Source organism: Argentina anserina, chromosome 6, assembly GCF_933775445.1.
Source record: "Argentina anserina chromosome 6, drPotAnse1.1, whole genome shotgun sequence".
Taxonomy (NCBI): domain Eukaryota; kingdom Viridiplantae; phylum Streptophyta; class Magnoliopsida; order Rosales; family Rosaceae; genus Argentina; species Argentina anserina.
The window spans coordinates 1,371,326-1,384,655 of record NC_065877.1 but is presented as its reverse complement, the minus strand read 5'-3'; the positions used below and the strand labels follow the sequence as shown (position 1 = coordinate 1,384,655).

The 13,330-nt window shown below is 38.4% G+C and overlaps 1 protein-coding gene across 1 annotated transcript; it reads right to left on the bottom strand.

Moving 5' to 3' along the window:
* Window positions 1-2,680: 2,680 nt before the first annotated feature.
* LOC126800482 (disease resistance protein RUN1-like) lies at window positions 2,681-13,125 on the bottom strand. The gene is made up of 10 exons (XM_050527852.1): window positions 12,996-13,125; window positions 11,887-12,196; window positions 10,532-11,101; window positions 9,314-10,433; window positions 8,852-9,139; window positions 7,389-8,744; window positions 6,543-7,289; window positions 5,643-5,930; window positions 4,191-5,540; window positions 2,681-4,106 (listed from the first exon to the last, which is right to left on the bottom strand). The coding sequence occupies exons 3-10, from the start codon at window positions 11,008-11,010 to the stop codon at window positions 3,486-3,488; spliced, it is 6,249 nt and encodes a 2,082-aa protein (XP_050383809.1). The 5' UTR covers window positions 11,011-11,101; window positions 11,887-12,196; window positions 12,996-13,125; the 3' UTR covers window positions 2,681-3,485.
* Window positions 13,126-13,330: the final 205 nt, after the last annotated feature.

Here is a 13,330-nt window from a genome sequence, read left to right as displayed (position 1 = left end):
ATGTATTGGGCTTGGCCTAAATTTGTAGTAGGCACGATAGACTCATTCGGCCCAGTCTTGGGTAGTTACCAAAATGGTTATTTAGTTTTTCTGTAAGATGTATGTATATATATCGCTGTAAATATCTATGATAGTTATCGATGAATGAAGAATGTTATCCAAGTTTGTTAGATTAATCTAGTTTCCTTAGATTTCCCTAGTTTATGGTTTCTGATCCTATCATATGGGTTTGCCCAACATTAATGAAATGACAAAAAATCAGTCATCAAACTCTTGTAACAAGATCAAAGTAGTAACCATGCTTAAAAAACTACTAATGTAGTACTCAAACTCAGAATTCACTATCAACCTGATGTCTAAGACCTTGTTCCGTCACGTCGTCATTAGTTTCATCACGTGTCGTGCACATGTCCAAAAATATATATCATCATGAGTCTCCAAACTTTAATGGCAAGGCCAAAGTGATATCTAGACTTAGAAAACTATAAATGTGATATCCTAACTAAGAATTCCCTATTTAACGTAGTGTCAGAGACAAATTTTCAACACATCACCGTTTGTTTTGTCATGTGTCGCGCACGTGCCCCTTAAAAAAAGGGTAAACATGACATTTGATAAGGAAGTGTGTTATCCCACTCGTCTCCAACATCGCCGACTGGGTGTTGAGGAAGAATACAAAGACCAGCGGTGATGGGTGGAGGGATGAGCAGTTGACGGGGGGGGGGAGTACTGGATGGTGGTGTATTGAGGGTAGAGGTCACTAGGATAGTTGGTCTCAAAGATGAGAAAGTAATGGGGAGGGAAGTGGCTGCGTTGGTTTTAGAAGGGGCGGTCCAGATCTTGGCGTTGAGTCAACGCTCTAGAAAGGGTTGAGGACAACGAATCAAGTCTTACAGCAGGCGGTGAGTGTGATTGCACACTTGCCTATCAGATGTCATGTTTACCTTTTTTTTTAAGTGGCACATGCACGGCACGTGACAAAACAAACAGTGATGTGCCAGAAAATACATGTTCATAGGAAATTCTTAGTTTGGGTATCACATTGATATTTTCTAAGTTTAGGTATCATTGTGGCCTTGCTACGAGAGTTTGTGGACTTATGATGAATATTTTTTTTCTTTTTTTATAAGGGCATGTGGAAGACACATGATGAAACTAAAGGGGCGTTACGGAATATAGTTTCAGGCATCACGTTGATAGTGAATTGCGAGTTTAGGTACTACGTTGGTAGTTTTTTAAGTTTAGATACTACATTGACTTTGCCACAATAGTTTGGGACCTAGTGTTGAATTGTTTTCTTAAATTTTTTTCATTAATTCCAAAAAACTACAAAGACCTAGAGTGAGGACTCTTGGGGTAAAAAAGAAGAATAAATTACCACTGTGAATATATTTTTAAGGCTCATAATTACTATTAGTAAACATGTTTTTCATAATTACCATCAATATGTTTCACTATAATTTTAAGGGCGATGCTATTGACACACTTCTGTCAATTTTTCTAATACTATAGTTTGATTGTATTTATAACGTTACCTCTAATCTTTACTTTATGATTGGCTTTAGGTGCATTAATAGTAAAAATAGGGTCTGCTAATAGCACTATCCTATTTTAACTATGAAATCTGTTATCGAGTAAATTACAAAGGTGTTCTTCAATTCTATAACATTCTCAAACGTCGGTAGCATTATCAATTTTGTTTAGTAACTAAAGCTTCCTTCCACTGGGGCACCTTGTCCTTCAACCTTTGCTCATGTTTAGCAAATGCAGCCTCATAACTTCCAAGCTGGTAAAACATGTTGTGATGGATCTATTTTGTAAAAAAAAAAAAAAAGGTAAAACGTATTGTCCCATTGCCGACCCTTATGTCAAACCACATTTCCTTTGAACCAGAAACTCTCAAGAGTCAAATTAATTTGAAAAGGGTGACCAATCAAATTTGTGATCAGAAAGAAGAAACTGCAAAATAAAAAGTACCTGAAAAATTAGAATTTGCAAAATGTATAAGATAAACGATAAAAAAAAAACGAGTTGACGAAGGTGGCCGGAGAAGAAGTGTGAGAAATATGATGAAGATGAGGATTTACAAGTTCTATCTGGTACAAAGTATTGATACTCCTTACATATCTGAATTGAAGAGTTCATTGTCAACAGCTACTATGGCACTGCTAATGAGATTCTCTGATGATCAAGTTCCAGAGTCCAGAAGATACCAGATGCTATATCGATACCAAACTGCAACAATTGATTAATTCCCTTGTCCTATTATTATTTTTTGTTGTCAAACAATATCCCTCATCATATGTTTTGATCAAGTACCTCTAAGTCCTACCTTGATCCCTAATAATCATATTAGATAAGTTGCCATGTACTGTCGTCCTATACTACATCAAATACATTTGTAAAAGAAATTCTTAAGAGCATCTGAATGAAAAGAATTGCTTGTGACAAAACACACTGCCTTGCTCAATCAATGTACATGAAAAGCCAATCATGAATTCCCTACGAATTATGCCCAGGCATTGGTCTTTGTTATCATGAAATTACACCCAAAAAAGGTATGAAGCATGAGCAAAAATATCAGGTTTTCAAGAGCCGGAGTAATCAACCAACAGGTTTACAAAACTGAATGAAACATTATGCACATACAGAAAGCTACTAATAGTTCCCTTTTACGGGAATGAACACAACTTAATTGAATGTAGAAATGTAGTAGCAATACACGGGAATGAACACAACTTAATTGAATACAGAAAGCTACTAATAGTTCCCTTTTACGGGAATGAACACAACTTGAAGCTTCCATCATAACAACATTATTAAGTAGAATGTTCAGACTCAACTATCATATATTCTCTAATACTCACCGTAGGTTTCACGATCATTGACAAAGTGATCAGATATGCCACTAGATTCAAGTATTCAACCCCAAAGCTGCTACAAGTAATAACTTGAGGAATTGAAATCGAGCACCATCATCTTGGGCATACAGAAAACAGATTCCATACCTTTTTACGTCCATGAATCAAGAAGGCTAGAATGTAGTCCAAGTTCCATGAATCAAGACCATTTTGCTTCATCTGAAAATTTATGGACTTCATCATACCACACCAACATAGTATCTGTTTCGACCGCCTCGGCACTAGACCAGGGGATTATGCCCAAGTTGACACCATGTGTTTCACCACTGTTAGTTATGAGAATCATCCCACATCCACACCCAAAATAGGGAGAGATTGCTGGAACAGAGCAGAAAGCAATGCCCAAGAAGTTTGAAGCATCAGACCAATGCAGAGGAAGCTTAATCTCCATTGAAGAACCCTCCATTTGACAGTTAAAACCATTTTGGAATTTCATTTCCCGGACAGATCACCAGTAGTTCACCGTATGTTACTGCAGGCACATATACACCATATATAAGCCTGAGAGAGAGAGAGAGAGACGTACAAGATTCCAAGGCCATCCAGATGATTCTGAAGCGTGCATCATCCAATATGTTGCTCCTCCGCGTCTTTCAGTTGTAGTAAACTGAAAGCTGTAGAAGGTTCACTTTCAATTATACTATCATCTCCATGAACAAAGTGATCAGGCAGTGGACTTCCGCTAGTAACCTGTTGTGGAGGAATGACTTCAAAATTCAGAGCATCATCATCTTGGGCATACAGAAAGCACACCCCACATTTTTTCATGTTACCACCAACTTTTATAAAGTTAAAAGATGCTTCCATAGCCCGTTTTGCTTCATCTGAAATATGGTGTGTTGTCAACCACACCAACATATGATCTGTTCCGAATGTCTCTTGGACTGTATCATACCTGAAAATATTATATTCATCGGTTACGAAATTGACAGTATGGGTTTCACCGTTGTTGGTTTTGAGAATCATCTCACAGCGATTATGATAGGGATAATATGGACCATCGGGATCTCGTGAAAAAAGTGCCGCCGAAACAGAGCAGAGAGCAATACCCAAGAAGTTTGAATCATCAGACCAATGGAGAGGGAGCTTAACATTCATTGAAGATCCCGGCGTTTCACAACTAAACCATTTTGGAATTTCATTTCCTGGACAACTCACCCGTGCTTCACTATATATACCTGCGTCCTGGTATGAGATAGAAACCTCATCGTCATTGAATATTAAGAGAGAGAGAGAGAGAGAGAGAGAGAGAGAGAGAGAGAGATGTACCAGTTTACGAATAGTTTTCCGAATAGTCGCCAATCGCATGATTCTGAAGCGCGCATCATCCATTATGCAACTCCTTGAAATTTTATCCAAACTAACGCAACCCAAAAATGAATGGAATTCGGTCCTGGAATTCCGTTCTGAAAGCATTTCATCCAAACCTTGTGTATGTGCAGTCACTGAAACTGACACCGTCTCAAGTCTCGTGCTCCCTCCTGCATCCAACTTTTCTAGAAGATATGGGAGCACTGGCAAAGATTGAAGCCCCTTGCAGTTTCTAACTCTCACAGACTTGAGCCCAGAAACTTCTTTGATGCTCGGAGGTATTGTCTCGATCATGGTTCCACTTAGATCCAAGAATTTCAATGCGGTAGAGCTAGTAAAGCAATCAGGAATTTCTTTTAACAATTCACAGCCTTGGAGGTCTAGATGTGTCAAATAGGACAAAGTGATCGGGAGAGGCAATTCTTTTAGCTTGACAGAGCCACAAAGTGAGAGCCACTTGAGAAGCTTCAAATTCTGGAAGCTGTCTGGGAGTAATTCGAGGTTTGTGCAGCAAGATAAACTCAATTTCCTAATCCCAACAAGATTCCCAAACGATGATGGCAACTCTTTAAGATTTGTCTTACTTAAATTCAGATCCTGAAGATGTTTCAAAGGCTCAGCAATTTCCGGAAATGTTGTGAAACTAGAGCAATCAGAGAGATCAAGAGTCTCGAGAGATTTCAACTCACAAATATCAGACGGGAGACTGACAAGGTGATAGCAAGATCTCAGGTCAAGTGAAGTAATCTCAGTCATATACGAGAATGAAGGGACCCTCTCTATCTTTGTCCATCTCAAACAAAGATCACTGACGGATCTCATCTTCCATGGAGTGCTTGAAAAGTTCTTTATGGAGCTACAGAAGTCAAGATTCAATCGAAGAAGTTTCTCAAGAGAAAAAACTGATGGTGGCAATTCTTCTATTGCAGTTCCACTTAAATCTAAGAATTCTATCTTGCCTGGTAAATCTGGTAAAAAACAAAGCTCCGAGCAACGTCTCAAATTCAGATGAGTAAGCTTGGTGAACCTTTGAAAGTATGAAGGAACTTCGACCAAAATTTCACAGTCTCCCAGATTTATACTTTCAATGTTCAAACTGTTTGAAAGGTCTGGAACTTGAACCAAATTTTCGCAGCTTGCGAGATTTATACTCTTTATATGTGTACACTTTGACAAATCCGTAACTTCAACTAAACTTGCACAACCTTCAAGATTTATACTCTCAATATTCACACTATTAGACAGCTCTCCAACTTCAGCCAGGTCACTGGACCAACTAAGATCGATCCTTCTCAAGTTACTAAGATTCTATAACAAACAAATAAGGAAAGGCAAGAATTAATAACTAAAACCCGAAAATATTACTTTCCATGCACTATTTAGTGAATTCAAATACAAACTCAAGCATACCTGGCTTTTTCCCCAAAGTCTCTTGAGTTTGCTGTTGAGCATATGAAGCTCAACAAGATTGTCTGGTGAAAACTTTGATGGCAAAGATTGGAAAGGGTACTCATTCCAATCGAGATACCGAAGCGCATCAGGAAGACACTCTAGATATTGCATGTGATGATTTCTATGAAGCTTAAGATATCTTAAGCTAGCCATCCCTGTGAAAGCTCGAGGATCCAACTTTAGCTTGTAATCGTAATTATAATTATTATAATTACTGAAGGAAATGCTTTGCACGTTTGCAGTTCCCTGAACAAAGAGAAAATAAATACTTCACAACTATGTGGAAGCCCATTGAATTTTACTAGTTTTTCTGACATCAGTATCTTGACAATCTTCTAGCTAGGTATTTTATGATATTTATCCACTGAAAATTCACAAGCTTTTTCAAAGAAAAAAACAAGTCAATGAATTGAGCTCTTAGAGCATCTCCAACAACTTCTCCATATTTTCTCCAAAATAAAGAAGCAAACTTCAAAATCTCCAAAAAATTTATGTCGAAACTCCAACAGTTTCTCTATTTTGCAGATTTTTGCATTTATTATGATAATAAATATTCAAATTTATTATTTATTATAACCATAAAGTATTATATGTTTTTATATTATTGCCTTGTAATAAATTATTCAGATGTTTTATTAGTTGTAATCTAAATTTGAATAGTTGGAGAAAATGCAAGCATTTAATATTTGGTTATGCAAATTTTAGCCAAATCCGACAAATTTAGAAAATCAACTTTTTTTCATCAATTTCTCTATTTTCGAGAATAGGATAGAGAAGCTGTAAAAGTGAAAATTTAGCATTTTTTCTCCAAAATCTCATTTTTGTCTAAAATGTATAATCTGTTGGAGATGCTCTTACCTTATTCCCTTCCAATACACGACAAATATCCTCTTCATTGTGCAACCTAGAGCGCTTTTCGGGTTTTTGAGGACTTTCTTCACGGACAGTCTCCCAAGCCATCTCTTGGATCACGTCCTGCATCCATATGCAGCCGTCTTCGATTGATATGAGAGATATGTCAATGAGAATATCAATTCCGATCTCTGGAAATAAACCACAGGCAGCTAAGATTCTTTCTGCATCACAACGTTTCTGCCCTTTGTGGAAACACGCTAAATCAAGGAAAATCTCCCTCTCGTTTCTTTCTAATCCATCATAACTGGCTCTGTACACATTTCCAAGAAAGCAGACCCCACATCTTTTCACGTTATATAACTTATCACCGCCGACTTCTGTATAGAAGTGAAAAGAGGCTTCCGTAGACAATTTTGCTTCATCTGAAATTCCATGGACATACCACACAAACATATGATCTGTTTCAAACGTCACGGCACTAGACACGAAATGTTCTGTTCCCAATTTGACAGTATGAGTTTCACCATTGCGGTTTTTGAGAGTCATCTCACAGTCACACCGAAGAATCTCCCTATGTGCGGATATTTCAAAAACAGAGCAGAGAGCAAACCCCAAGAAGTTGGAATCATCTGACCAGTGCAGGGGAAGCTTAATATTCAATGAAGATCCCTGCGGCTTTTGATAGTTGAACCATTTTGGAATTTTATCTCCCGGACAAATCACCGCTACATTATCACATGTTGAACGTTTCTGCAGGTACAAAATATAAAACTCATTATCATCCATTTAATTCATTGAGAGAGAGAGAGAGAGAGAGAGAGAGCGAGCGAGAGAAAGAGAGAGACGTACCAGTTTATGAATAGTCACCAATCGCATGATTCTGAAGAATGCATCATCCATTATGTGACTCTTTGAAATTTTATCCAATTTAACACAACCCAAAAACGAATGGGATTCTGTCCTGAAATCATTTGATATACTAGACTCCATCTCAGAAAGCATTTCATCCAAACCTTGTGTATGTGCAGTCACTGAAACTGACACCGTCTTCAGACTCGTGCACCCTTCTGCATCCAACTTTTCTAAAAGACATGGGAGCACTGGCAGAGATTGAAGCCACTTGCACTTTCTAACTCTCAGAGACTTGAGCCCAGAAACTCCTTTGATGCTCGGAGATATTGTCTTGATCATGGTTCCGCTTAGATCCAAGAATTGCAATGTGGGAAAGCTAATAAAGCAATCAGGAATTTCTTTTAACAATCTACACCCTTCAAGGTCTAGATGTGTCAAAGAGGACAAAATGAACGAGAGAGGCAACTCCTTTAGCTGGACACAGCCACAAAGTGAGAACCGCTTGAGAAGCTTCAAATTGTAGAAGGTGTTTGGGAGTGATTCGAGGTTTGTACAGGCAGATAAACTCAATTTCCTAATCCCGACAAGATTCCCGAACGATGATGGCAGCTCTTTAAGATTTGTCTTACTTAAATTCAGATCCTGAAGATGTTCCAAAGGCTCCACAATTTCCGGAAATGTGGTGAAATTAGAGCAACCAGAGAGATCAAGAGTCTCGAGATATTTCAACTCACAAATATCAGCCGGGAGACTGACAAGGCGATAGCAAGATCTCAGGTCAAGTGAAGTAATCTCAGTCATATACGAGAATGAAGGCACCCTTTCTATCTTTGTCCCTCTCAAACAAAGATCACTGAGGGATCTCATCTTCCATGGAGTGCTTGAAAATTTCTTTATGAAGCTACACCATTTAAGATTCAATTTATGGAGTTTTTCTAGAGAACAAACTGAAGCTGTCAATTCTTCTATGGCTGTTCCAATTAAGTCTAATGATTCTATGTTGCCTGGTAAATCCGGTAAAATACGAAGCTCCGAGCAACGTTGCAAATCCAGATGCGTAAGCTTGGTGAACCTTTGAAAGTATGAAGGAACTTGGACCAAACTTTTACAGCCTGCGAGATTTATACGCTCGATGTTCAAACTGTTTGACAGGTCTGGAACTTGAACCAAATTTATACAGCCTGTGAGATTTATACTCTTTATGTATGTACAATTTGACAAATCCGGAACTTCAACCAAACTTTCACAACCTTCAAGATTTATACTCTCAATTTTCACACTATCTGACAGCTCTCCAACTGCAGCCAGGTCCAGGGAGTAACCAAGATTGATTGTTTTCAAGTTCTCAAGATTCTGTATCACACCAATAAGAAAAGGCAAGAATAATTTAAACCCGAATAGGCGAATGTATTATTTTCCATGCACTTTTCTTATGAATTCAAATACCAACTCAAGCATACCTGGCTTTTTCCCCAAAGTCTCTTGAGTTTGCTCCAGGGCATATGAAGCTCAACAAGATTGTCTGGTGAAAACTTTGATGGCAAAGATTGCAAAGGGTACTCATTCCAATCGAGATAGCGAAGGGCATCAGGAAGATAACCTAGATCTTCCATGCCGTCAAGATGATATATATCAGACAACATTAGAAATCTTAAGTTATACATCCCGAAGAAAGCTTGTTGAACCCACTTTAGCTGCTTTGCTCCATTATAATGTCTGCATGAAATACAATGCATGTTTGCAGTTCCCTGAACAAAGAGAAAATAAAAAAGATTAATTGTGAAGTCCGTTGAAATAAACTAGTTTTTTTTTTTCCGAAATCAATATATATCTTCTAGCTAGTTACGTGTTTTATGATTTATCTACTGAAAACTCACAAGGTTCTTGAAAAAAAAAACTAGCCAATTGAATTGATCTCTTACCTTATTCCCTTCCAATACAGTACAAACATCCTCGTAATTGTGCAACCTAGAGCGCTTTTCGGGTTTTTGAGGACTTTCTTCACGGACAGTCTCCCAAGCCATCTCTTGGATCACATCATGCATACATATGCAGTCACCTTTGATTGATATGAGAGACATGTCAATGAGAATATCAATTCCGTCTGGAAATAAACCACATGCAGCTAAGATTCTTTCTGTGTCACAACGTTTCTTCCATTTGTGGAAACATGCTAAATCAAGGAAAATCTCCTTCTCGTTTCTTTCTAATCCATCATAACTTGCTGTGTACACATTTCGAAGTTTTTCGTCCGGAAACTTTTTCAATTTAGCCCACAACTGGACCAGTTGTTCTTCCGTCTTGCATGTATAGAATTTCCGATGCAAAATTTCAAGGGCTAATGGGATGCCTGCAGCATAATCTACCAGTTTCTTCAAAAATTGTGAATTTCCTGCATGCATAGGAGCATTTGATTGCAAGAGCTGAAGAGATTCAACATTGTTTAATTGCTCCACCTTGTATATCTTAACATCATAGTCAGCTATATTCTTCACTAGTAGAGTGTCCTTGACTGGCTGCATGTCTCGAGTTGTTACAATTATTCTACTTCCTGGGCCAAACGGAACTTCTCCAGCTAAATATCTTAATTGGCTTGAATCATTCACGTCGTCAAGAACAACAAGGACTTTGGCACGACAGAGCTTTGATTTAGTAGCATTATCTATAGTTGGACTTGTAATATTCAAATTGCTATCCCCTAGTAGGTGTCTCAAAAGTTCATTTCGCAAAGCACGCAGTTCAGGAGAGAAAGCTCGTTTGGTACCTGATAGTTCCCTAACGTTTGCAAGAAAATAGTGGGGTTCGAATTGAGAAGAGAGTCCATGATAAACAGCCTCAGCGAGGGTGGTCTTGCCAATACCACCCGGACCCCAGAGAACTACACAGCGAACACGAACATCGTCGGGGATAATGTCTAATTCCAATAGAATTTTCTGAATGCGGCCTTCAGCTCCAATCAAACTAGTCAAATCGATTGATGGTTCACGTTTCAGTTTAGCCAACACATCACTGACAACTTCCTCAACTAATTTGTAATCATCCCTGCCACAGATGACGTATTACAGGTAAGTAATCGTACATCTTTTCCTAAGTTTAATCTATTACTCAAAAGCAAAAATTAGTACAAGTTTGAGAGTTACCGAATAGCTGTTGAATCAAACCCAGATAGATTGGCTGCTTCTACTAAGGCTGCCTTCCACTTGGCCACCTTGTCCGGATTGTCCTTGAACCTCTGTTCATGTTCGGAAAATGCTGTTTCATAAGTTCCGATCTGGCGGCGTACATGTGATGGGTCTACCTCATAAAAAATTGGAATAACAGATTGTCCATGTATCGTTTTGCATTCCAGTATATAAGCAAGTTCATCCAAGCACCATGTGGAAGAAGCATAGTTTTCTGATAAAATGATCACGGAAATCTTTGATTCGTTGATTGCTTTTTTAAGGGCGCATCCAACTTCATCTCCTCTCTCAAGTCTGTAATCAATGTAGGTTTCCACTTTCCTCCTTATCAGCGCAGCATGAAGATGACTGGTAAAAGTCTGGCGAGTATCTGGGCCTCTAAAACTGAGAAAGACATCGTACTTTTCTTTAGTCCCTCCAACAAAAGAGGAAGCCATATTGCAAAACGCAAAGATCCACAATCGAAAGCACGCTTGTTTAATTAGGGCCAAACTCTCCAGAGTCGAGGTAATTTGAGAATATGGTGATCTGCCAAAATGAAATTGAACTGTTACTTATATCAAAACATAACTAAGTTGAATAATGCAGAAACATGCATGTAGTCATGTACACATACATTGAACGATAAAAAAGGTCACTTACAAGTTCTTACAGAACATGACAATCAGACAAGTAATGGGAAATAAAGCAGATTAGTCGGTCCAAGAGAGATCGAAAAAGGAAAGATTATGCAAATCTGATCAGTTTCAAGTTCAGGTCTAATTTCCAAAAAATACATGAATTCTTGTTCCGGACACTTTGATTAAATATATTTCAATGCTCTCGGGGAATAATCTCTTTCTTATTTCTTCCTTTCTTTCCCATGACGACTAGTACCAGAAATGGGTCGCCCCTTCGCCCGCGCGAGAGCCCCGCCCCACACCCCGGAGGGCTATTCAGTAATTACAGACGGATGTCTGAATTAAAAAAGACATTAGCCCTCACTTTCCAAGACTCGCGCAGACAGCTGACTCTTTTTCAATAGAAAGGAATATACGGTATCCCGGAGGTGGATTAGAGCAGAGCTTGACCCTCGTGGGGGAGGGGGCCCCCTTATAGCATCACATAGCATAAACAGTCATCGGTACTAACTTCTATCCCCCTTACTTAAACTAAACGTACAAAGGGTGATATCACTGACATGAATGGAACTATGGGCTACATATAAAATACTTTCAAACAGAACACGAACACTAACTTGCATGCAGAAACAACTTAACATACAAAAATTAACGTAAATTAGAATTAGCATATATGATAAACTAGGTACTTACAGAGTGATTATGCGGATCTGATCAGCTCTTTTTTATATATGAACGAACTTCTTGTCTTTTGGGGACAATGAATGCACCACTGATAGGATCTCCTTATTTCAATATACCCGTTTTGCCTCTACCACCTCTCAGCCATTCATTGGTCTCCGGCTGACGAGACTTAAGCTACGACGCCAGAGTCGCTGACTCTGGAACAAGAAGCTAGTCTTCCATGTCAATAGCAACCATGCAGCTGATCTTCCCTACAGAGCCATAGAACTCAACAATTACAAATTTCAACAAATAAAGAGAAGGATAGAAAATCGGTGACCTGCCAAATAAACATAAAAGATGGTTAAGTTTTGTGATTAGATAGAAAATCCTATAACCACGGCGTGCATGATACACGACGCAATCTTAGCCAACAAATGTATGAAAACGTATATGATAAACGATAAGAATCAACAATTACAAGTTCTTAGCAAATTTTGATAAATGAATTCTTAGCAAACACCTGACGGAAGTAAGTGGGGAAAAAAAGCAGATCGGTCTGTCCGTAGAAAGATAAACATAAGAAACTCAGAGAAAAGTTCACAGCACTTAAGAGAGAAGGAAAAGAAAGTGAGGAAGAAAGATGATGGAAACTGGAAAGAGGCACCTGAAGCACTCTAACCTTTCAATAATTCAAAATCAGTGACCGAAGTGAACAGAACAAACAAAGTTAGGGATCAAACACAATATTTATGATATCTGAAAAATGGTCAACAAAGCATTCATCAACATAACATTAGTGGAGTTCATAATCACATTCAATTCAATTGGCAATGAATAAAGTGACCAATACATTTTTAAACCCAACAAGGTTCCTACTTTATACTCCCAAGTCTGGACAATCCGTATGTTTTAAAATACGAATTAGCTGTCAAAGTCTCACAGATCATATTTTAAGCTATTGAGTGACTCGATCCAAGTCTCTTAAATAAAGATTGGGAGATGGGTCTGAAATCGGCAATCTCACTAAGTTTAATCACTGATCTCAACTCTTCTAGCACTTGCAAGGCTTGAAAGATAGCAAACCATATGATAATAGATGATATCAAATGCAAGAAAAGTTTTTTCGATTCGATTACCTAAGATTGGGTCGCCGGGTGAGGCAAAATCAGGCTGCTGATGGCTGCATCTTTGCTCGGAAAAGCCACCGTGGTAGATGGCTCTTCCTCCATTTTTCGAAAACCGAGTCCTTCTGCATCCTCTCTTTTCTTCTACGAATCAATCTGATAATTCTAAGAAGATGGCTTCAATCAGTTCAGTGTGATTCATCTTTCTTTTGGGCTTTTGCGTTTTGCTGGCCTGGTTTGTTAGTTTGGGGCTTTGGGCTTTGCTCTGATTAATTAATGTTTATCTAGACCATTAATAAACACAATATCATCAATTCCGGAATGAACTGTACGTAAACGTAAATGCT

Coding starts and splice junctions, on each gene's coding strand:
- LOC126800482 (XM_050527852.1), bottom strand. CDS start 11,010: ATGGCTTCCTCTTTTGTTGGAGGGACTAAAGAAAAGTACGATGTCTTT. Junction 8,745..8,851: donor GACTTTGGGGAAAAAGCCAG/GTATGCTTGAGT, acceptor GGTGTGATACAG/AATCTTGAGAACTTGAAAAC. Junction 7,290..7,388: donor TGGTGACTATTCATAAACTG/GTACGTCTCTCT, acceptor TTGTACCTGCAG/AAACGTTCAACATGTGATAA.